Source organism: Spodoptera frugiperda, chromosome 23 (genome assembly GCF_023101765.2).
Source record: "Spodoptera frugiperda isolate SF20-4 chromosome 23, AGI-APGP_CSIRO_Sfru_2.0, whole genome shotgun sequence".
NCBI classification, from domain to species: domain Eukaryota; kingdom Metazoa; phylum Arthropoda; class Insecta; order Lepidoptera; family Noctuidae; genus Spodoptera; species Spodoptera frugiperda.
Genome location: NC_064234.1, coordinates 5,500,252 through 5,523,826, shown reverse-complemented (window position 1 = coordinate 5,523,826; position 23,575 = coordinate 5,500,252). Strand labels below are relative to the sequence as shown.

At 35.7% G+C, this 23,575-nt stretch overlaps 2 protein-coding genes across 3 annotated transcripts; one reads left to right on the top strand and one right to left on the bottom strand.

The window, feature by feature from the left end:
- Positions 1-12,697: 12,697 nt before the first annotated feature.
- LOC126912152 (uncharacterized) lies at positions 12,698-14,391 on the bottom strand. Its single transcript, XM_050702839.1, has one exon. It carries the CDS (start codon positions 14,328-14,330, stop codon positions 12,891-12,893), a length of 1,440 nt encoding a protein of 479 aa, XP_050558796.1. The 5' UTR covers positions 14,331-14,391; the 3' UTR covers positions 12,698-12,890.
- A 479-nt stretch (positions 14,392-14,870) lies between these two features.
- LOC118267140 (NCK-interacting protein with SH3 domain) lies at positions 14,871-23,498 on the top strand. 2 transcript variants are annotated; one of them, XM_050702837.1, is made up of 10 exons: positions 14,871-15,045; positions 15,126-15,310; positions 15,392-15,701; positions 15,893-16,104; positions 16,449-16,682; positions 16,938-17,060; positions 17,341-17,524; positions 18,038-18,259; positions 18,622-18,794; positions 19,198-23,498. In XM_050702837.1, exons 1-10 carry the CDS (start codon positions 15,018-15,020, stop codon positions 19,387-19,389), a joined length of 1,863 nt encoding a protein of 620 aa, XP_050558794.1. In that variant the 5' UTR covers positions 14,871-15,017; the 3' UTR covers positions 19,390-23,498. The 2 variants fall into 2 exon arrangements, with proteins under 2 accessions (XP_050558794.1, XP_050558793.1); XM_050702836.1 differs by having other exon boundaries at positions 15,881-16,104.
- The last annotated feature ends 77 nt before the right edge of the window (positions 23,499-23,575 follow it).

Here is a 23,575-nt window from a genome sequence, read left to right as displayed (position 1 = left end):
GATATTATTTGATATGAAAACTCGCAAGCATAGTTATCATGCGTAGGTGTAACTTTAATCAACGGTACAATTAAAATGGTACTGGACTTTAAAGGTCAGCTTTCAGTTTCAGAAATTAACAAAAGCCAGTAGTACTTATAACACCCTCCCACTAGTTTCTAGTAGTTTCGTACTGAAATGTCAACGTGCACTTTAATTACGAACAATATTCATGGGAAACTTTGAATTAGTTAGTTATAGGGTAATTATTACATGTTTGATCTTTCTAAATTTTTTTTAATCGTAACTAAGTACCTATATCAATATGAATACTGTTTTTTTCTGATTGAAATAATTCATTATTAAATTATATACGACTCTAGCGTGGAAGACGTAACGTGGAAGTCGGGTGTTCATGGGAGGCGGCGATTGCTTACCATCAGGTGATCCGTCTGCGCGTATACCGGCTTATACCATAACAAACATCGCATGCAATCAATCATCTGATAAGCAAAAACTTATTTATCAAAACGTTTTTTCCATCTGTATTGTAAACTGAACATTACATAACAATTATTATATTAGCTTATTTAAAGTCATCAACCTTTAAAATGCACATAAAATTGTTTGACACGTCACTCTAGAATTAATTAAAGCCGCTCGCAGCACGCAGTCCTATCGTCAAGCTAACCAAACACTCCATTTTATGCAGAAAGGGCATTTTCATTGCGCTGCATTTAATTAGTTTGCGACACAACAATGCTTTGAAAATGTCCGCTCTTTCACTTTCAAGCAAAAAGAACAAATATTCAGTTGGCTACCTTTCGTTTATTTAAAAGAAATACTTGGAGAATATTAAAAATCTTTGTTGAAACTTAGAGATAGACGTTTTAATTAATTTCGTTTCGTTTATAGTTTTAAACTATTTTCTTTTATGTAAATTGTAAGAAACTTAGTCGATTGTAAAAATTATTATAATAATGAAAATATAATGTTCAATATCATTTGTAATATATCTTTTCTATGAATCTGTGTACTGAATTTCAAGAATGTAGTTCTACACCAATCATCAACTATACCTACACAATTACACATGAATAGTTTTCCACTAATAAACATGAGATGTTACATAAAACTTTCCCTGCAGCATTAAACAGCGCTTTATTTAGTAACCTGCTACGTATTCTATGTGGGAACCATCCTACAACCAATTTACACGAACCATAAAGGTGGGGTAAGTGTTGGAGAGTGAAATTTAAGTTTAATAAGTTCGCATTGCGCCTCGTGCAGAGAGGCTAGCGCATGTAATTCCCATTAAAAATACAACAGCCCGATACTTACTTATATATTGAGAATTTTAGTAGGCACGTGTACCACGTTCTGATCGCAAATGGTCTTAGACGGGAAACGATCGTACGAGCGCAGATTTAAAATAAATGAAATTCTTTTCGAGTGTAGATTTTCCATTTTCATATCTGACAATAGGCTATGGATTCCTTGTATATTGTTCCTTCGTGCTTCTATGTATTTATTTAAGTCTTACTTTTAAGATTACATGAGCTCTTTTCTATAAAACTAGTCATTTGTCGTGTCTTCGCTCGAGTGCTTTTCCTCGTATAGTGCACATTAGTTTATTAATACCACGCCTTTGCTATAAACCGTAGTTAAACTTCATACTATTATCGATAACCTGGACTGTGTGAACTGAGTAGTTACTTCCATTTCATTTTATATTATAGTGAGCCTATTACTCAGGACGACATAGAGGAACAACCTGCTATATGTCTGGAAAACCGACCCAGAAGTCTCTCATTTAGAAAGGCTTTTGTTCTGCAGTAGATGCATGATTCCTACTGACTTGATCACGAATACAATACTATAATTGACAATTCAACAAATGGGATTTACAACATAATATGCAAAGTGGGTGTACATTGTATAGTCGTATTACGTGCCATAATGTGCACCTCTGCCTACCCCTTCAGGGATTAAAGGCGTGACGAATTGGCAATTCCAGTAAATACGTAATATACATCAATCTGAACTTTACTGAATTACCTGAACTTTCCTTGGAACCCTTAAACAATATCTCATTGTATGCACTTGCAATTTTACAAACCCGCAAATAAACTTAACATATTAGCAGGAAAATTCACAAGACCAACAAATATACATCAAACAATAACAAACTTAATGACAAAGCAAATAAGAATGAATATGAAAGCTCAATAACTGTTTGCTGTCGGTTAAGAAATCATTTGCAGTTGCATAAATTACTGCGGCTGGTGTACAATGAACGTCGCACGGCGACTCTATGCAAATATTTATTAACTTTTTTATTTAACTCCACAACGAATTGAAACATAAACAAGCCTTTGTACTTGGAAAAGAATAATTTTTATTCTATATTTGTAGTTTTTTTAACTTTGTCTCACACTAACTATGCGTAACTGTCGTAACTGTCGTGAGTCAGGTTTTCAATATTGACCTCTAGAATAGGTCAGTAAAATCTGAGAATTTATCACTAGTTTTATCATTTTTTCAATCGATTTATTTATTTATATTTCGTGAATTAAAATTAAGAAATTGTTGTTCTATAACAATCATTCATCTTCTAAACGTGTTCTTCTGTACAATGTATGTAAAATATAGGTATTTGTGGCTTGTTTCCTATTAGCAATTCAGCATATTATGTAAATTGTACCGTGTGTGACTGTGACGTATGTCATATATCTGGAATCTGAAAGCATTACAGTCGGAATATCACGATGGAAGCGCGAAAATTGAGGGTATGCAATTGTCACAAATCAATGTTTGTTATTGAGTTTATTTGGAGTATTCTGCAAACCAATAAACATTTATTTGTCAACGTTTTCTGTTTACTTTTCCGTATTTAATAATGTTTAAAATTAACGAGAATCTTTTGTGAATTAATAATAATAATTCCTCCTTAAAACTAATAGGCTTACATGCTCAGATTATAGCAGTCAGGTATTAAGTTTTGTTTTCATAAGTATCACCAGAAGATACATTTTATCTTCATTAAATGTGTAATTCTTATAATCGTCAACATAACTCTTGATTCTTGATCCCATATGTATCAAATTTACAATTGTAGAAGAATAGCCAACTTAAAAATACCAAAAAACCATTATTAAAGGAATCAGCAAACTTACGCAAATACACATACCTACATACAAAAACTTTCATTCTTATTCCACCAAGTGAGATACAGGGTCTTCAATCAAACAGACTTTACAGTCCAGTGCCCGAGCTTCGCAGCGCAGCGTGATATCCCCCAGTATCTCAGGCAACTTATTCCCAACAACTTAGAGTACTCTTTACGCCATTTATTCGTGAACTTTAGATCGACCTAGTATCCGAGTACTTTACCTAAACGATCCGTTGCCTTATTTAGGTCATACTCAACACGCTAACGTAGAAATATTTAAGGCTGTTAGCTTGATCACTTAAGAAATGCAATTTTGCAAGTATGTTGTTTAGCGATTTTCGTTTAAGATAAAAATTTTGTACTTAACTACATATTATGGAAAAATACATACATACAAGCGTACGCCTGTCTCCCATGGGGGTAGCCAGAGATAATGGAACACCAATTGTTACGAATCTTACATACTTCTTTCGCTTCATCAACAGTCATCAGTCTTTTCTTAAAAAAATAATGTGTAGTATTCATTTTCCTTACCCTGTCTTATTTTTGGGTAAGGCAAGAAGGAGTGTCAGACTCTTACAGACTGGAAAAACTATCCAATTACTACTCCTGCTTCGATCCGTTGCACCGATCACCCGTTAAATCTTCTGTGGCTCCAGATCAAGATACTAACCTACCTACATACATAATCGATATCATTAATATAAGGCTGCACACCACACTTACCACAGTAACCTAGAACAGAAATAAAAATAAAAGTAATAAGTAGCACTATTAATATTATGAGCATTGTGCGACGTCGTTGGTTAAGTGAGTCGCACTCGCTCGCTGTCAGACATTTTTACTTAAATGTGCATTTATTCTTACTCATTCCCAGCCACCATCTTGAATTTGAAATATGGCTTTAATTTCGTCTCTTGTGACCAAAAACTTCACGTGTATTGCGCTCTGACAAGAAAATCTGATATGAGAAATTGAAAAAAGTTGGCGCGAAACATTTTATTTTTGGAATGACTGACTGGCTGAGATTACACGTGCACATTCTATATTCAAATAGCATTCGAATTTTAATTCGTTTGGTACCAAAAAGTGCAATGTCATTCTTTGAATTTTAGTAACATAGGAGTAAATTGAAGCTATAAAAGAAATGATAAATTTGTGATACGGCTCAAGCGTTATATAAATTAATGTGTACACCATAAGTTTTAACACGCTTTTATTTTTAAAGAAAGGATCTAATCGCATCACCTGTCAATTTGATGTTATGAAAATCCACTTTTTTATATTTTATTACTTATCCTTATAAATACTACATATTTAGTTACTCTACACTTACACTTTACAGTCTGATGTGTTTATCACATTTGTGATAAACCGCAAATCAATCTAGATTTTCTATTTATCACAGATGGGTCTTGTTTTCTTAGCGGTTGTGTTGTTACCAATCAATAAAGTACGTTCGCCTTTCTTCAATAATCCCTCGTAACAAGGCTTGTCCGTTTAATACTGAACGTCCTGATCGACCTTTAGTTAGTTTACAAAAGTGTCTATAACTTCAATAACTTTCAACTATTTTTCACTAAGGTCGCTTAGACAAAGCGTAGTTATAAAAAAGTTATACAAAATGTATTCGCATTGACAATCCAATACTGTGAAAAAATTTACTCTATTATTCTATGACACAGTGTCTTCGCAAATGCTTTTAAAATCTACATTTCACTACAAAAGCAATTTGATTATCGTAGCTATCTATATATTGTTCACACTTTTTTATCTGTCACGACTAGACTAGACAAACATATTACAAATTCAATGACACAAAGAAATGGGTGAACCACTGAAATAAAGAAAGAACTTGTTTTGTAAATAATTGATGGAGTTTCTTTCGGAATGTGGGACAAACCAAAAAAAATATTAAATGTTTATTCTTTGTTGCAGTGTTTCTGAAAGCTCTGTTGTCTGGTTTCAACTGCGTATTTATTAAAGAACATACTTAATATTAGAATGTCCACAAATAAACTATTAATATTCAAGAAATTACTTAATAAAACATTATTGGCCGGATGATGGAGCCTCGTATCGACCCCCGGGGACTGATGCAGTCCAGTTTCCGACCACCCAACCAATAAGGCAATAATTCACAACTAGACAAAGCTAAATAAATATTATACTCATTGATATAAGGTATATTATTGTAAGTCACACACTCAAAGCATTTCTATAATTCTATCATACGAAAAAGAATCACATTTCTGTTCGGAAGAAAATGTCGCAGCATTTCACCATCAATAACGGTTACGTTGAAGATAATCTAGATATATTTGCAGTGATAATAATATGGCAGGAGTGGTGCACTTGCAGTCACGTCTCGTACTGCTGCAAAGCGCTTTAATATTGCATCGATGCCGACAACAGCTTGGACGGACGCCACCAGAATTATACTTGCACTCGGTGGACCTTCCGTAATGTCAAATATTATTATGTTACATATTTATGTGGTTTCTTTTAGAGATATGAGAACTAAAATTTTGTCATTTCACTTATTTTGTTTATTGTTCGGGTGTGATTATGATTTTTGTGTCTGGACATAGTTAGTTTTTGTTTGTGACATAGGAGGTTTTAAGTGTGGGAGAGCCATGCTTCGGCACGAATGAATTAACTGTTTTGACGTGAAGTAGTAACAAACGAATATACAAACTTTCGGTTACAAGATTGGTTTTAATTTTCAGTTGGTACCTACCTACGTTAGTTTTAACTACTTTTTTATATGTTGCATATACAAAAAAGAGGTTTCATGAAAAATAGCACACATTAAACAAGAACATAAACCATGCATTTATCGTCCGAACATTGGATAATACAAAACATGTAGTTATTTAATTGGATTCCAAGCTAATCATTGACAAACTAATTAATGGATGTCAACTACAGAATTTAACAACCTGTTTACAATGCATCGAGTGTATGCCCACTATTCGCGTTATTTATCCTACATCCAGTTTGTTACACGGTAATTACTTTTATAAATACGGGGATACGGTTCACATTTCATTGTTTGTAACTTTTTTATTGTCGCTACTATTTTATTTGTATTTACATTTGGGATTTATGTTCGTTAAAGCGTGATATGGATACAATATATTCGTATGTAATACTCTCTAGTATTATCGCGGATTACTCTTATTTCACTGTTAAGTATATTAAAATATATATACAATAATATCTGTTTTTCATTCAGTTCCACACGATTGTAACAAGTGTAGTAAGTACACAATAGTGGTCGTACTTAGTTCTCAAAACTAAACTCAATAAATAACTAACAGCAATACTAAGAAACCACTCCATCTTAGTTTCACAATATCTATACCCTTAGTACCAGTTTGCTTTACGTTGAACCAAAACGAAACGGAAACGCTTTCGGCCCATTGGCCGGACCGAATAATGCAACCAATCAAAGAGCCAAACGCGTCTCGATCTCATGAAACGTAAAACAAACTCGTACTTACCCGTCAGATTATACTGTTATTAGCTTACCTAACACTTTTAATACATTTTGTAGGTACCTATAATACTTTAAACTGTCCGTCAGTACGACTACAGAAACTAAGTAGGTACAAATATACGATCAATAACATACAATTTCAAAGATGACAATATGTTGACAAAAATGCAACTATTCCTGTATATTTCAGTACCCATCTCAGTACTTACTTTGTAGCATGTCTTTGCTCCTTAATACGAGCATAACACGGAACATCTACTTTACGACTTTTAGAAAAATAATCTTCTCACAAAGTTAGCTCGGTGAATACTCGTACGTGTTGGAATGTTTTTTACTATGTACTGTACACTTATTTCAGTATTTTTAGGGTTCTGTACTACTGGGACCAAACCGTTAAAATTCTGTTAAAAAATCTACGTAGCTACAAATAAGTGCATAGTTTTCTTCTTTAAAAAAACAGAGACATGATCGTCATGACGAGCGCGAAGTAAATACTGCCGTACCATCCTTTACTGGAACCACTTCGCCGTATTTTAGACTCCAGACCCCTATTTGACAACCTCTGGATAAGACCAGAACGTTGGCCGTTGTGTTGTGCCCACTAACGTATAAAGAATCTTCAAAGACCAGTCATATAACAGTAGCTTTAATAATAAAGAAATTGCAGCAAGGAACGTTTGACTTGGCACGATTTCATTAGGTACTTTTTAGAGATAAACTAGCAGCTCCATTGAGGCTAAGCTGGTTTTTACAGAATGTTTTTGGTGGATTGCACTGTCCTGAATCTTAATTCCATTAACTTAACTCGTGTGCATACAATGACGGCGAAGCTTGTTATGGATTTCATATTTACTTAAATCCCTTTTATATGACAAAAAGCAGTTGTAGCTTATCATCGAAAATTTAAGCAACAATAGGTCCGTTTAATGCATGTAGGAAAAGAAAAATTTGATTCTCTATTTAAAATATATTTACCTCTTTTAGGAGCAGATCACTTACCTACAAAATACATTTCAAAATGTCACACTTATTTAGGTATACTGCAATAAACTACTCATCTTTACACTACAGAACCATTACCCCTCACTAGCTACAAGGCTACTACCACTTACTCCCATCTTCCATACAAGTACACATAAACACATGGTTTTTACTGTTGCATAAACACATGGAACTTAATAAGCTGACACTATGTTCGTGACTTGCAACAAAATGAAATGTTGTGTTTTGTTGTACCAGTGAGGTTATCAGAGAACCCCCGATTCCCCAACAACCGTTAAATTCCTAACCCCCAATAGGCCGGAAACGTGCTTATGTCGCCTCTGATGTTACGGGTGTCCATGGACGACGGCGATTGCTTACGATCAGGTATTCCGGCTTAAACCACAAAAAAAACCTATATATAATAAATGCTTAAATGCATCAGCAATGTTAGCGGTGAAGTTGTAATTACATTAAGCGTACGTACAACGTGAAGTTCCATTAGTGTAATTATTATTGTAGTGACAAGTGACAAATATGTAAACAGCACATCTGCTCAGTAAATGTTGCAGTATTTGTGCAAATGATCAGCGTTGCTACTGAACCCCGTATTTAATGTAGAACTAATCATTTTAATGGAAGTGCTAACGTTTACATCGAAAATGTACCTACGTGCAAAATTATTGTACATACAAAATTAGTTTATTAACTGCGCAACACGTATAAATTGCATGCATCAGAATTCTGTAGACAGAGGATTAGCTTAAAAAGTGTGAGAGAAAGTGCAAACTAATAGATACTAACATCCTAAAAAATTAAGTTTTTAAACTGGCATGGTCACTAACACTAACATTAGAACTTAAGACGGTTAAGACTCAGTTCATCCGTGATCATGGCGCTTGCAACAGTGCCGAAATATAGGAAACTTATAGACATAAATAAACATGGTAAATATCCCGTCTTAAATTCTAATGTTACTAAAAAATTAACTCTATGCGACGAGTAAATAAACACATACTTTTATTTAGAATTTAAGCCGTATTTTATATACAGTAATTACCTTTATTGGTACGGAAAATATGTGACATTATTACTCCCAATTATCGGCAAGAGAAACTTTAATCTCAACCTATTTCGAAGCGACAGAACACAATTAAGAACAGCATCCTCAGAATGCATACAACTTGATTAAAATTAAGTCTTTGTTGCATAATATTAAACGGTGCGCCAGCGGCACCAATTCTAAATAGAAGCGGGTTCTAGAAATTTCCATCTTGAATACTGCAGCTAAGTATTTTATCGATGCAAAAACCACTAACTATGAGGAAAGCCGAACCTTTAATGGTACAGTCAGCCGAGCTATTTCAGGTAACAGCAAAGCTATTTGATACACAGGTAAGAAAATAAAGATTGATTTTGTATAGTGACAGTAACTATGGGTTGTCTTTTTACCGGGACTCCGGCTCGAAAAACAGCAGAAGGAACAGCGTGGTTTTTCGTTAATAAGAGTCTGACACTCCTTCTCACCTCGGAGAAGTAAACGAATGATTTTCCACTCTCAAGAAAAAACTGAAAAACTGTGGGAGTCTACTGAGCCAACCAATGGTTTCAAAAGATAAGGCTTTCACAAGGTACACAATCTATTATAATCACAGCCACTGTCTTGGTACTGAATCAATCATTATTTTTTTACCTACATACTAAATAAATTGGCTAACTGTACCTACGTCCACTCCCGGAACTACTTACAAAGGGTCCAATTTTCTAACCAAATCCATACCCAAAATGAGGTGTTATTATGCAGATTTTTTGTCGTAACGAATAATAATGGAAACAGTTTCAATTTGATACTTATGCACGAAATGTAAATCATGACTTCCCAACAAGATTTCGTCACGTTACGTCAATTATTCAAAAAGAAAGTTGTATATGTAAGCTTTTTATGATACAGGACGTTTTTTGTATGTAACATCAAGCTACATGAAATATGTACTGAGATAACATCTCACATCTTATAAAAACGCTGTACCTAAGTAATAAAATGTGATCCAAACAGTGATTTTGAATCTTCTTAGGTACCGTATCTACATACTTATACCTTATAAATTGCTATTGTTTTTCGCTAGGTACAGATAAGCTTAACCTTAACCTAATGTCTGAAAAACAAACACAGACAATTTAACGCTACTTACGTTTACAACAAGATAAAAACTTCACGCAAATGAAACACCAAACACCATACTTCACTATGGGTATCCATAAAACAAAGACCCATTTTTAATAGCAGGTACCTACGAACATAATGTGTGCAATTACTTTCTCGAGTCTGCGACACGAGCCGTTTGTTGTGAGCCATATAATTACTTTAATTACTTAGCGACTATTGTGTGAATTACTTCGCAATGGCAATTACACATTTCATTCAGGTGTGCAAGAATTGAGATACGTTTAATACGTGCTCAGTAATTGAGATAACTATCGGCTTTTAGTGACGCTTTCGTTAATTAATTTGTCCTTGTTCGACGTGACGTAAGGTCTATTAGTAATGTACTTAGACACTTTTAGGTACTACATCTGGACCTATATACAGTCTAGGCAAAGATCTCTATCTAAAGAACTATATCGAATACAATTTTTAAACTGACATGGTCACTAACACTAGTATTAGAACTCGAAACGGGATATTAACCATGTTTTTCTATTTCTATGAGTTTCCGATATTTCGGGACTGTTGCAAGCGCCATGATCACGGATGATGCACGTAACAGCCTGTAAGCGTCTACTGCTGCCCAAAGGCCTCTTCTCCTTCTCACACAGAGGTTTGAGCATTCAATACGGGTTGCCGATTTCAAACTTACAATTAGAAATTATAAGTCCAGGTTTCTTCACGATGTTTTCCTTTACCGTTTGTCAGTGGTGTCTAAGTAACCTTAGAAAGTACATAAGTTGGAAATTATCACATTGGTACTGGGTTTCGAACCCTCATGCATGAGAAGCGTCTTTAACTTCTGGGCCACCACGACACTTCTCCTCCACGAACTAAGCGTTACTGTGTCTACTTTCTCCAAGTATTAAATTCCAAGTCTCATTATGCGATAAACATTTTTTAAACAAAAAATATGATCCAGGAAAATTATTGAGCATCGGATCCAATTATACCTATTTCAGTGAAATGACAACGTTGATCCGAATCAAAGAGAATCTGACCCTCAAGGGAATAACCACTAAAAGGAAAAGTACATAAGAATTTGCGTATCTATAAAATATTTATCTCTTATTTACATTGAACTTTAATCTTTGACTTTAGTCATTAAGCCATATTTAATATAATCTCGGGATTAATTAATATAGATAAGATTGCCTTTATCACACTGTGATCAGAAGGAAGACCGTCCAGCGAATGATTTTGGGTTCACTTTTGGACAATTTTTTGTGACATTGAGTTTATAGAGGTGTATTATAATAAATACTTTTGTTTGTTTATTGGCCTTTGTTCAGCATAGGATGTCTCTCGGCTGATGATGATGATGATGATGATTGTAATAAATATAGCATTGTCATATGTAAAGACAACGCTATATTTATATAACATCGTATACCTACAGTGAATAGATAAATCCTAGGTTACAACTAGTACCTGTGCATATTATTTTTGAGTAGTTTTAACAATATTAGTACCTACATAGACATTGTACCTACTCGTACGTAAGCTATAAGAAAACATTATCAAATGGTACATCGTTACGTTACTCAATACATCCCAAATTCTTAATAGGTAACATGAAATAAAAAATCTCATTTTTATAATGCTATCTCGAAGTCATTGTTATCAACAATATTTGCAAGTTTATGCTATTCTTGTGCGAGGGTCCTGTCCGTTTAACCCTCATGAATAATTCAAAGAGACAGACCAAGATCTCAACTCTATACCGCTCGAACATGACCGGTCGCGTAAAAATCGCAAATGTATGAAATGGTATTGAGGTCATTAAACTAATACAAAGGATAAAGTAATGTATAGGGTCCTACGGAACTACTGAACAAAAAATCGACTGGATGTGTGACATTTTTTTTGTGTAGTATTTATAAGACTGATATAAGATGGTAACCAATTGTCTGCCATCGACACCCAAAACACCAGAGGCGTTGCAAGTGCGTTGGCGGCGTTTTGGAGGTTAGAAATTTGAGGATTGTTGGGGTTTTGGAGATGAGGGTAATTGTTCCATAGAAAACCATTTCTATGAGATTCTAGTATCACTCCGCATACACAGAGTTTTGATATCAATGTGTAATTTGACTCAATATGTAGGTACAAAACCCTTGATTAACTGTTTTTTCTTGTCTCTCAAGTTATTGTATACCTGATTGTTGGAATATTGCGAACGCCCACAAACTTGAAACATCTCTGTAACCACTGGCTTACAATAAAAACAACTTTGACTTTGACTCCGGTCGAATTACCTATTTATGCCAATATTTTAGGTACAGAATGATTTTCTAGAACATGGTTTCCACACATCACAAGGTGATAAAAGACTTTGTGCTAAAAATAAAACAAAGCTTCGGATTCCGAGTACCGCCATCTCGATGCCACTCGAGTTGGTGTGACTGAAGACGACTCTCAAGGACAGCCCGTCCTTCGTAACCTCTCCACAAACAAAAGTATCAAGATTTTCGTTTGACAGTGTCGTGGTACGATAGGTACCTACTAAGAACCTAAGTTTTATGCACGCATTAACCAAATTAATTTAGGTAGGTATATCAACCATAAAAAATGTCATAAAATATTGTCAGAAAGAGTCTGACTTTATTTATTTACTGACTAAAAACCACCCCGTTCCTTTTAGCCTCGGTAACCTGTAAGGTTGTCCGCAGCTTCGGTACCCTGTATCTGATGGTGTCCACCCCCCTGAGGTTGAATGAGGTAACAATCTCACACTCTATAGCTTCTATCCACCTAGTAACTAAATTGAAACCACAGGCATTGCAAAAGGTACAAGCAAACTTTTGTCACTAGAGTCACCACTTCATAGTTACACGAATAAGAAATTAAAAACAAGAGATTAGAAAGCAACAATTTTATTTTTCTGAAGTACCCTATGGTTATAGTGGTTAGGTTAGGTACGAGTATTACAATATTGAAAGATAATTGAATACCAATTCTCCAATATTTAACAAAACTGAAGGCTTGTAAACATAAATAATATGATGCACCTAGTACCTAGGTAATTAGGTACTAACCTGCCGAACTTCTATTTAGATATCTAGTTGTTCCACACTTCTGGCCTCACGTGCCAGTGTCTCCTGGCTATCGAGGTGCTCCTTACTGGCAGCTCCGAATTGTTCCACACTCCTGGCCTCACGAGCCAATGTCTCCTGACTATCGAGGTGCTCCTTGCTGGCAGCCCCGAATTGTTCCACACTCCTGGCGACACGTGAAAGAGTCTCCTGACTATCTAGGGGCTCATTGCTTGCAGCTCCGAATTGCTCCACACTCCTGGCGACACGTGACAGTGTCTCCTGGCTATCGAGGTGCTCCTTACTGGCAGCTCCGAATTGTTCCACACTCCTGGCGACACGTGAAAGAGTCTCCTGACTATCGAGGTGCTCCTTGCTGGCAGCTCCGAATTGTTCCACACTCCTGGCGACTCGTGACAGAGTCTCCTGACTATCGAGGTGCTCCTTGCTGGCAGCCCCGAATTGTTCCACACTCCTGGCGACACGTGACAGAGTCTCCTGACTATCGAGGTGCTCCTTGCTGGCAGCTCCGAATTGTTCCACACTCCTGGCGACACGTGAAAGAGTCTCCTGACTATCGAGGTGCTCTTTACTGGCAGCTCCAAATTGCTCCACACTCCTGGCGACTCGTGACAGAGTCTCCTGACTATCGAGGTGCTCCTTGCTGGCAGCCCCGAATTGTTCCACACTCCTGGCGACACGTGAAAGAGTCTCCTGACTATCGAGGGGCTCATTGCTGGCAGCTCCGAATTGTTCCACACTCCTGGCGACACGTGACAGAGTCTCCTGACTATCGAGGGGCTCATTGCTGGCAGCTCCGAATTGTTCCACACTCCTGGCGACACGTGACAGAGTCTCCTGACTATCGAGGGGCTCATTGCTGGCAGCTCCGAATTGTTCCACACTCCTGGCGACACGTGACAGAGTCTCCTGACTATCGAGGTGCTCCTTACTGGCAGCTCCGAATTGTTCCACACTCCTGGCGACACGTGACAGTGTCTCCTGACTATCGAGGGGCTCATTGCTTGCAGCTCCGAATTGCTCCACACTCCTGGCGACACGTGACAGTGTCTCCTGGCTATCGAGGTGCTCCTTACTGGCAGCTCCGAATTGTTCCACACTCCTGGCGACTCGTGACTGTGTCTCCTGACTATCGAGGGGCTCATTGCTGGCAGCTCCGAATTGTTCCACACTTCTGGCAACACGTGACAGTGGCTCCTGGCTATCTAACAGGAACTGTTGATGGCTGAAAGTATCTCTTGCATTGCGCCGATTGTATCCGGGATGGGTTCGTTTAGGATCTTTGTAGGGTTTATGGCCAATGCCTGCAGGTGCAGGACTGGAACTGCGTGAGCTGCGTGTCTCTCGATGATAAGAAGATTCGTATGTTGGGTGACATATTGTTTCAGCGATGTATAACGCGGATATAATTGCGAATACAATTGTTACTTTTAACATTGTAATTAACGTATCTCACAGTTTCCCAGTTCGTATCGAAATACAGTGTGCATTTCCAATGCTAAGTATTTATACTGCGGATCGGGGATTAACTATTAAAACTTTGTTCTTTGGAGAAAGGGAAGTACCTAATGGAGATAGTACCAAGTCGTAAATATTATTATCTTTTGACCTGACTCTTGAACTCTTGCCTGTGAATTTATATCATTGAATTATAAATAACGTCTTTGTAAACTTACTTATTATGTAAGTTTGTGTAGGTTTATAAATTACGATTACGAGTAAAACCAATTCTTCGCTTATTTTTGGTTGGGGTCAGCAGTAAGTACCTATTCAGACTATTCACCATGCTTCTCAAAAGACAACCATAAAACTGCTTCTAAAGTTTATCTCAATTAATTTAGACCATAATTTATGAAGAAAATATCTTCTGAAATTAATTTCATAATTAGGAGTTTAAGTTAAAGAACTCAATTTATTCGTATCCAAATATGGAAAATTTACGAAAGTAATATGTCATTTGGTCAGAGATTTCGTACTGTCAAATGGACTGTCAAAAAAATTGATTTGTTGTGTTGATTTCAGATTGGAGGTTGAAAATTGTGAGATACAAATAAAAAAATGTGTTAAACTGAACACAAATGTAACAGTAATATTGTTTATATTGTTGTGGAAGTTTTTATTAAAATGATGGGTGACCAGGCGAGTCCTTTGGGTAAGTTTCGGCTAGTTATATTTTATATTCGTATATAATAATTGGGTGTGGGTATGGATAAAAATACTGAATATTTACAGAGGAAAATGAAATGCTTAAAGCATTATATGACTTCGAGGCAACATTGGCTAAAACTCTTAGCTTTACGGAAGGAGAGTTTTTCTTCCTTCAACAAAGTAATGCGAAGCAGAGGAACTGGTGGCATGTTGTTAATAGAAAAGGTCAAGTTGGTTTCGTGCCCTCGAATTACGTCGCCGGAGTCAAGGTAATAGGCTGAACTCATTACGACAATTATCACCACACATACCTCCTGTAATACTCAGTGTTTGGTTGAATTCTGTTGTAGGTGGAGCCAGAATTCTATTTGGCATTCCTTAACGATTGTATGAAAAGTATCAGTGAGAGTGGTACCATGTCGCAGAAGCAAGAGTTGCTAGCTAAGCTAAATGAGAAGAAGAAACAAATTCAGTTAAGTATAAAGCCGCATGGGAAGAAGGCGCCGGCTCCCAAACCTCCTCCGCGGCTGGATGACTGCACTCCACCTAATGGTGTGTCGCCATGTTTTGACTTGAGACCTGTAGTGTCTCAGCAGCACATCAGTGAAGACAGAGAGTCCTCCCCATCACCAACTAAAGCTAATAATAATGTGTCTCAAGGTAAGCTTCCAATAGCTCAATAATGTTCATAAAACAAAATATATCCTTGCATAAACAAATATGAAATATCCTTGGATAATTAATATTTAGATTTTCTTAAATAAATAAGCTTTATTTACATATGTTTATCTTGATATATGACAGCAATTTCTACAAATAGTATTATAATATAATTGTAGAAACAATTACAGAGGATGATGAGGTCCGTAAGAAACCAGCGGTGGGCAAGACATCCTCCAACCAGGTGTCTTCGGACACAGACAACCAGGATGACAGCCAGGACAGCAGTGAGAGTATAAAACCGAATGCCATCTATGAGATAGTGCAGGCTGTACGCAAAGAGACACAACTTAGCCATGACATGTCCAAAGTGGCTGTGGAGACAGTGCTCATATCACTGAGAGTAAGTTATTTTTATTTTATCCATATTTTTGCATGGGAGCAGTGAAAATAATATAACTACATGTTGTCTGTTAGAATATGATTATTAATTATTGTCTGTGGACTTTCCTCTAAAAATTTAATAGTATATTATAGTTAGCATATTTACTTTTCCATTTTTCCTGATTAGTTAGTCATAAAATAGAAGGAAAGACTGTAGTTATAGGTGTTAACACACTAAACTTGGTTAGCCTGTTTTTGCGAGTTAAATTATTTTTAATAAATTATTTTTAGATGACATTTGAATTATTCCAAAGTGAATTATTACCTGTGTAAATATGATGAATTTGTAACATTTATTTCCAGGAGTTCCTACCAGGTGGAGCAGCACGATCAATCATTGATGCTTTGCTCCGAGAAGCGAATAGTAACATTACATGTCCAAAGAATGCTATTGATGCAGCACCTGACGCATTACGGATGATGACAGCTCTGAATGCTCTGTCGAAGGCTGCCAATGACGCCCAACAAAGAGGCTGGGCTCTACATGATGATGCACATGACATACAAACACAGTTGTTAGAACTTATCTCTGTTATGGTAAGTTGTTAGTATAAAATATGATATTTGTTTTTGTTACAAATAATACAAGTCAAGAGAATATTGTGTTATAGTAAAGCAATATTTGATAGCTGATGGTAGAATACCTAGATCTTTGAGTAAAATTGTATTGCTTACATATCAGAAGATATGGTGATCTGAATGTTGCTTTCCATAGAAACTTAAAACTTTTAGAACCCAGTGATTTTTAGATTGTATAATAATCTATTTTCTAAATAATATATTTTTTTACAGTCAAACGCCGACGTGAACATTTCTCAACATGTACTGAGCAGCCACAAGTATGCATATGTGACGACCTTAGTGCAGTACTACCAGATGGAAACCAGGTGGCCATTACGACAGCTGCTGCTTCAGGTATGTATGATGATCACTTAGCCTCCGCCGCGGCTAGCCGCCGGTTAGATTTCTAGTACCTTTAAGTTTCAACATCAATAGCCTGTAACAATCCTTGGCTGCACGGTTGGCACGGGTCCACGTCTAGCAGGCGGGTTGGCGATTGTAGTTCAGATTTAGCAGCTAGCGTTATTGTCCCTTTAGCCGGTGCCCCTCGTTACCAATCGATACGGTTCAGTCACTAAGAAACCGTACCTAATTGCTTTGTAAATGTAGACATTTTGTATGAAATAATTTTCAGGCATTCGGTGTAATGTGTGGCTTGGAACGCACAGCGCTTGCGACGCTAGCTCTGTCAGCCCTGCCGGCGGAGATAGCGCGCGACATGAGAGACAACCCTCGCGCCGTCAGCCGCCTCTCCCACTCCGCACTACTACTGTCCATGGTACTATCCATGGGTGATAAGCTGCCTATCACACATTTTGGTAAGTGCCTGAAGTTTTAGGAGCATAAGTATCGATTATGGACCCCCGGCGTGACTGGAAAGTAGTTAAGTATTTCGTCAACAGTTGCGCAAGTAAGTAATTTAAGTGAAAAATATTAGGGAAAATGCGATACAGGAAAAATGCATTTTATCTTAGTGAGTCACTTTTATGCTATTACTATGTAACACTTCATCACTTAATGTTTAGTTGTGTGTTTCTGGCCTAATACTTGTTGATAACAACGTAATCGAATAATAACTCATTATTTTTATCAAAGGTGAATAATTGTACCAAGAAATATGTATTCAAAGAAATCCCAAATATCGAAAAAGGTTTTTTTTATATTTATTATGGCTATGATGAGACATACTATGTCAATTACTTTCATTGGTTCTGTATAAACATTTATGACATTAATAATTCAAAGTTATTTAACAATGTTAATGTTACATTTATAAAACAATGACTATGTTATAAAACAATGTTTAAAAAAAATTAACGAAATTATTTCAGAACAATTGGGAGTAGATTTCGCTCTCTTCCTACTGGAGTTGATAGAGAACCCTCCGGAGACAGATGTGGATGAACAGATTCCAGACCTGTTCCTCACGCTAGTACTTGCTTACAATCTGCAGTTTGAAGAGTCTTTTGATAACCTCCTCCTCAATGCCTTGGAGACCAGGGAAATAGCTAAGACTTTCTGCGAGAAAGCTCTCTTGCTGCTTAATCGGGAAGGTAAGAAAAAGGAGTTTCTTTTTATAATGACCTTACTAACAACCTATACAAATATGTCGGAAATATCGAATATTGAATAAGTGGCCTTGTGGACCAAGACTTCAATACTTATTTTATGGAATCGGCAAGTAATGTGGATCGAAAAGAATCCCTTATTCATTTTGATGTAAATGCAGGAGGCCAACCGGCCTATCTGAAAGTCATTGGAGGAGGCTTATGATTAGCAGACGTGCTGTAGCTGATATGATGATGATGATGATTCGTTTAAAACAATCAAATTAAAAACAGCAGCAGAAATTAATTTATACCTCCAATCAATGTTTGTCACATTTAAATCTATAATTTTGCTTTGAATATTTCAGAGGATCCAGTCCACATTTTCGATCACGAACCGGCGCCCGCGCACTCTGTACTAAAGTTGATGATTGACGTGTTCAGTCGTAAGAAGACTGCTGAACACTTCTATACTAATGACGTGAAGGTCGCCATTGACATCATTGTGAGGCAACTAGCGGATCTCTCTCCTGGAGACTCGGTGAGTAACATGATCTTAGACTTGTGATGACCAGATACATCTGATAGCATCGACTGCACAGTTGGCGCGGTGGCTGGGCAACTGGCTGCCGTGCAACATATCGCAGGTCCGATTCCCGCACGGAACAATTTTGTGTGATCCACAGATTGTGGTTCCGGATCTGAGTGTCATGTGTATGTGAAATTGTATGTTTGTAAACGCACCAACCACACACAAATTCTAATGTGGGGCAACATAAAAAAATAGAAGCTAAATAAATTAATGTGTGTAAATTCATAGCAGGCTGCATTCTGTAGCTTATTTTTAAAACCGTGTGTCAAAATTACGGTAATAGATTAATATCGTATTTAATTGAATTAGTGATGTTAGTAATGCTTACCCAAAGTATGCATTCTTTTCACAGCGACGCCAGCAATACCTACGAATCCTTCAAGGTATAATCCGCAACACAGAGTATGGAGCGCACGTGCACCGTCGTGACGACCTCCTTCGATGCTTCGCTCGTATCTTCTGCGAGGAGGGCGAGTGCAGCCGTGAGGATCAGGCCCTCGTCAGAGCCATCTCCAACGAGTTCCCTCAGTACTTCAAACCTTAAGGCCTAAAGGTAACACTTGGCTTTGATGGTTACAGATTGTCAGATCCCCAGTGGATACATTCGAGAAACTTCGAATTCAAATAAGTTCCAAACCTCTTTTTTAAATCAATCTATTTAAGCAATACTTTATCTGTGGTCAATTTTTAAAATAAGAATGTAGTTGTTTCTTTTTTTTTATTGATGTTACTGGTCTGGCAATCTTTTTCGAAAATGGAATCTCGGAAACAAAACTGTGTTCAGATTATCGTGTGGGAGACGCTTGGATTGGCTGTGCTATTGGTAGAGGAGATTTGACGAAATTGAATTCTATGGTATCCAACTTACGAATCATATTAGCTTGTCGTTTTATGATATGATGTTTAGTGTTGTTAAGAGTTGCATGTTAAAAGTGGAAAAATACAAATGTTTTAGATTGTCTTTGATAACGATGTGCGCCTAAAACGTAATTCCTAGTTCAGGCTAATGACTATTATCTTTATAAGATTAATTAAACCAAAAATGAATCATTCCTTCTACAAGAACTCAAGAACTATGTCGTATAGTATCAAATGCAATTAATATACGTAAAAATGTTCACGTGAATGTTATATAGGTAATTTTGAAGTGAAATTTGAACTTGCTTTGCAAAATGTATCCTTATTATTCTAGTTATAACGTTGCACAATTAGAATATAATTTGCATGGCAACTTGTATTTGCACAGAACGAAACAATGCAATAGATAATAGATCTAATTCTAAAACAAATCTTTAAAGTTACTCATTGGATTTCTATTACTAAGAATAAGTAAAAAAATCTAATATTTATCAGAGATTACTGTCTTATATTTAATAGAAAATCACTTAATTAATTAAAGTACTAAAATCTAGTTCATCTCATATTAAAAAAACAGTATTTACACTGCATTTACACATTGTATTACGTCACATTAATATCTATTTTAAGTTACTTTTAACATAGGAATTTAAGCATTTAAAAAAAGATAGTATCTTTACTATCGTTTATCCATCAAAAAGCATAAAAAAATGGAACAGTTTATGAAAAACACAAGAGAATATAAGATTCGCATCCTTTAAGGTAAGCGTCCAGAAGCCCGCATCGTACGCATTCCGTATGACGTCATCAGCACGCATCACGCATTGCTGATGATGCGGTCCGTACGATGCGGATCAGTGGACGCAGTTGTATGAGTTTCTATACAAGACAAACTTAAATCGGTTGCGTGCGATGCGTACGATGTCGATGACAAACTTAAATCACCAAAAATGCACGCAGAATTAAAATTTAATTTTAAAATGTACGTATTTTTGCCATATTTCACCAAAGATATGAGGATTCCTAATAGCAGTACGCTCGTTTAACAGTCAATTAGTAATGCTTTAACAGTAAGTCCGATCCAGCGTTTGCATATTATATTTATTTCAGTTTCCTTACTATGAGTTTGCTTTTCGTTTAAAGTGTGTGCGTGTTCGACGCCCTGATTGTCCGAACGCGCTATCGTTTCGATTACTTTCAAACTCGTACTATGGGTACAGGATGTGCTACAACGCAACATAGAGAAAATATACAATAAATACCGTAGATAGAAAATTTTACTGAAAGGAGACTTCATTTAATTTTCAAAAATTATTCGACATACAATTTTATTATAGCTTTTTAAACAACTGCCTTTTTGATTCGGGCATTATTGAAATAAAGGTTCTTTCTGTAAAATTGACTATTTTACTGAATTTAAGATACTTTCCCTCAATGTCGCGTTGCTATAGGACATCTTGAATCAAAACCTCTGCAGACGACTGTAATTTATATGGGACATTATCATTCAGTCCTGTAAAACAGGCATATGCCCCTTGGTAGGGTAGTTATACCCACCTCTTTATCAGCGATAACAATTATAACTCAGGTGGTCAGTATCGCAAAAACAATAAAAAAACAACTCTCAGTATTGGGAAGTTCCAATTGCAAGCTGACGTAGCCAATTTTTTGGCCAATATAAGCTTCTTATTAAGCCCTACAAACGTACTTGCATGCATATTGCTTGCTGTCTGTCAAATTTGTACCGTCTGCAGGGTTCTATACATTTATAAACTGAACATTCGGCCTAAACAATCAGGATCTACAATAGGGACAAGGTGGAAGTATTCCTGTGCCTAGTAATATTTTGTATTTGTTTGTTTGTAGTTAGATGTCCATTAATTGAGGATAGTGGGATAGTGAGATTAGTGGTGTATCATCTTGATTGTTAGTTAAATATACTAAAATTGCTTGTTAGATGATAATATACACGGCCTTTAAATATTTTGGTACCTACTCAAATATTATCACAACATAAATCCCCACCGTGGACCCCCGTGAAAGGTCGGAAACGCTCCTCTGGAGTAGTGGATGTCCATAATATGCGATACTAATTATTTGCCATCAGTCCGGCTCGAGTAAATCAACCAATCAGTACCAGTACTTAGTATAAGTACTGATTCTGTCCGATTTTACATAGTAATTCTATATTACTTGAACTATACCCACTATCCCACTACCCTTAGAAATAAAGATATAATGTGAGTAATTAATTTAATTCAATTATGATACTCTGTGCCAAGGCTTTCGTAATGTCTGCCCCATTGTTTTAACTAGCTAAGTATTATGACTGCGTTTTGTATATCGTAATATTTAAGTAAGTATATCAAATAATTATGATATTATTATGTTTACGTTAAAACCGTGTATTAGTATTTATATGTATCATTTCAACTGTAAAGTTGTTTAAGAGCTTCATGACATTTTTATCCAAGTAATTAATTTAATTCGTTTATTATCCACCACTAGACGTGTTAAAAGCAATCAGGCCTAAATATTCATTACGTAAGGTACATACTTTAAACAATGCGTTCGTACTTATAAAACAGAGCAATATTTTTCTAGTCAATAAACTGATATTTAGAGAAAAAAAAAATAAGCATTCATTAGATGATAATTCAAAATAATCGAATTCTCTGTTATCCAGTACTATTATTCTTCTTATATAAATTAAGAATTTCTGTTTATTGTATAGACGGCGGCGGTGTCATAAATGCATCACTCTTTGTAAACGCATGTCACACAGGTTATAAAATACTTGAAAACAACGCCATCTATATTGAGATTGTGTAAACTATTTACTTAGTAAAAAATGGATTCTTTGTCTATACATTAAAATACTCAAGAATACAAATATTTTCACCGTCTATTATTATAAAAAAGAATTAATAATTATTATGATTCTAGTATACTCTTGTTAAACAAATTCATCGTCGACCAACATTTCAGGGTGTCCGTAAAAATATTACAAGTAATATTACGTAGATCATTTTAAATGTGCATGATTAAATCACAAAATATTCATTCGACAAATGTATTTATATTATAAATTATTCAAAAATAAACTCTATTGTCATACAATTTGATTGGAAATGTTATTAATGTTCATATTGTCTATTTCTATTGGAAAGTTATGAATTACACTTCGATTCTATTTAATGATGTTGGCCTAAATTAAATTTAGTATTTAATAATATTTGTTATTATTATGAGCTTAGATTTTGTTTTAAATAGCTCAATTTAAAGCCAAATTTTATTGTATTAATATTCGATCTAAATTATAAAAGTTATTTCAGCACAATATTACATTTGAGAACGGTGTTGCCAAATATTTGTATGTATTATTTGGATAGGATTTATCGTAATCTATTGATTTGGTAGATTTTTGTGGTATTCCAGATGATTTAAATATTGAAGACTTCTAAATAATATGTTCAAATAATTGTAATTGTGTTAAAATAAGATTTATTGTAACTTTCATAAATTACTTGGCAACATCGATACTGTGTTACCTGAGCGAAAAATCAATGGCAGCTAACGCTTTTTAAATGGGTTGTAACTATGTGCTGTCTAGTCAGTTGAACAAAAATGAACTCTATGTCTTATGTAATAAAAACTATGTATCATGATGTTGTCTCATTAGCTTCTTTGCGCAAATTATTATATGCTAAGTATTTATTCTTATTGAATGCTCTTTATTATTAATATTTAGAAGGAAGGTTGTCAATATACATAAATAAATGATGTTCAATCGTATTAAGCGTTTAATTTTAAAATAGTTTTAATCTCCAGTTTGTTTTACACCTTGTATTTTTTTAATAAACTTTGCCGTA

What these genes read in the sequence shown, in the direction of transcription:
- LOC126912152 (XM_050702839.1), bottom strand. Translation starts at nt 14,330, where the DNA reads ATGTTAAAAGTAACAATTGTATTCGCAATTATATCCGCGTTATACATC.
- LOC118267140 (XM_050702836.1), top strand. Translation starts at nt 15,018, where the DNA reads ATGATGGGTGACCAGGCGAGTCCTTTGG. An exon ending in TGACCAGGCGAGTCCTTTGG is followed by an intron (nt 15,046 to 15,125) that starts GTAAGTTTCGGC and finishes GAATATTTACAG; the next exon opens with AGGAAAATGAAATGCTTAAA. An exon ending in CAGTGCTCATATCACTGAGA is followed by an intron (nt 16,105 to 16,448) that starts GTAAGTTATTTT and finishes ATTTATTTCCAG; the next exon opens with GAGTTCCTACCAGGTGGAGC.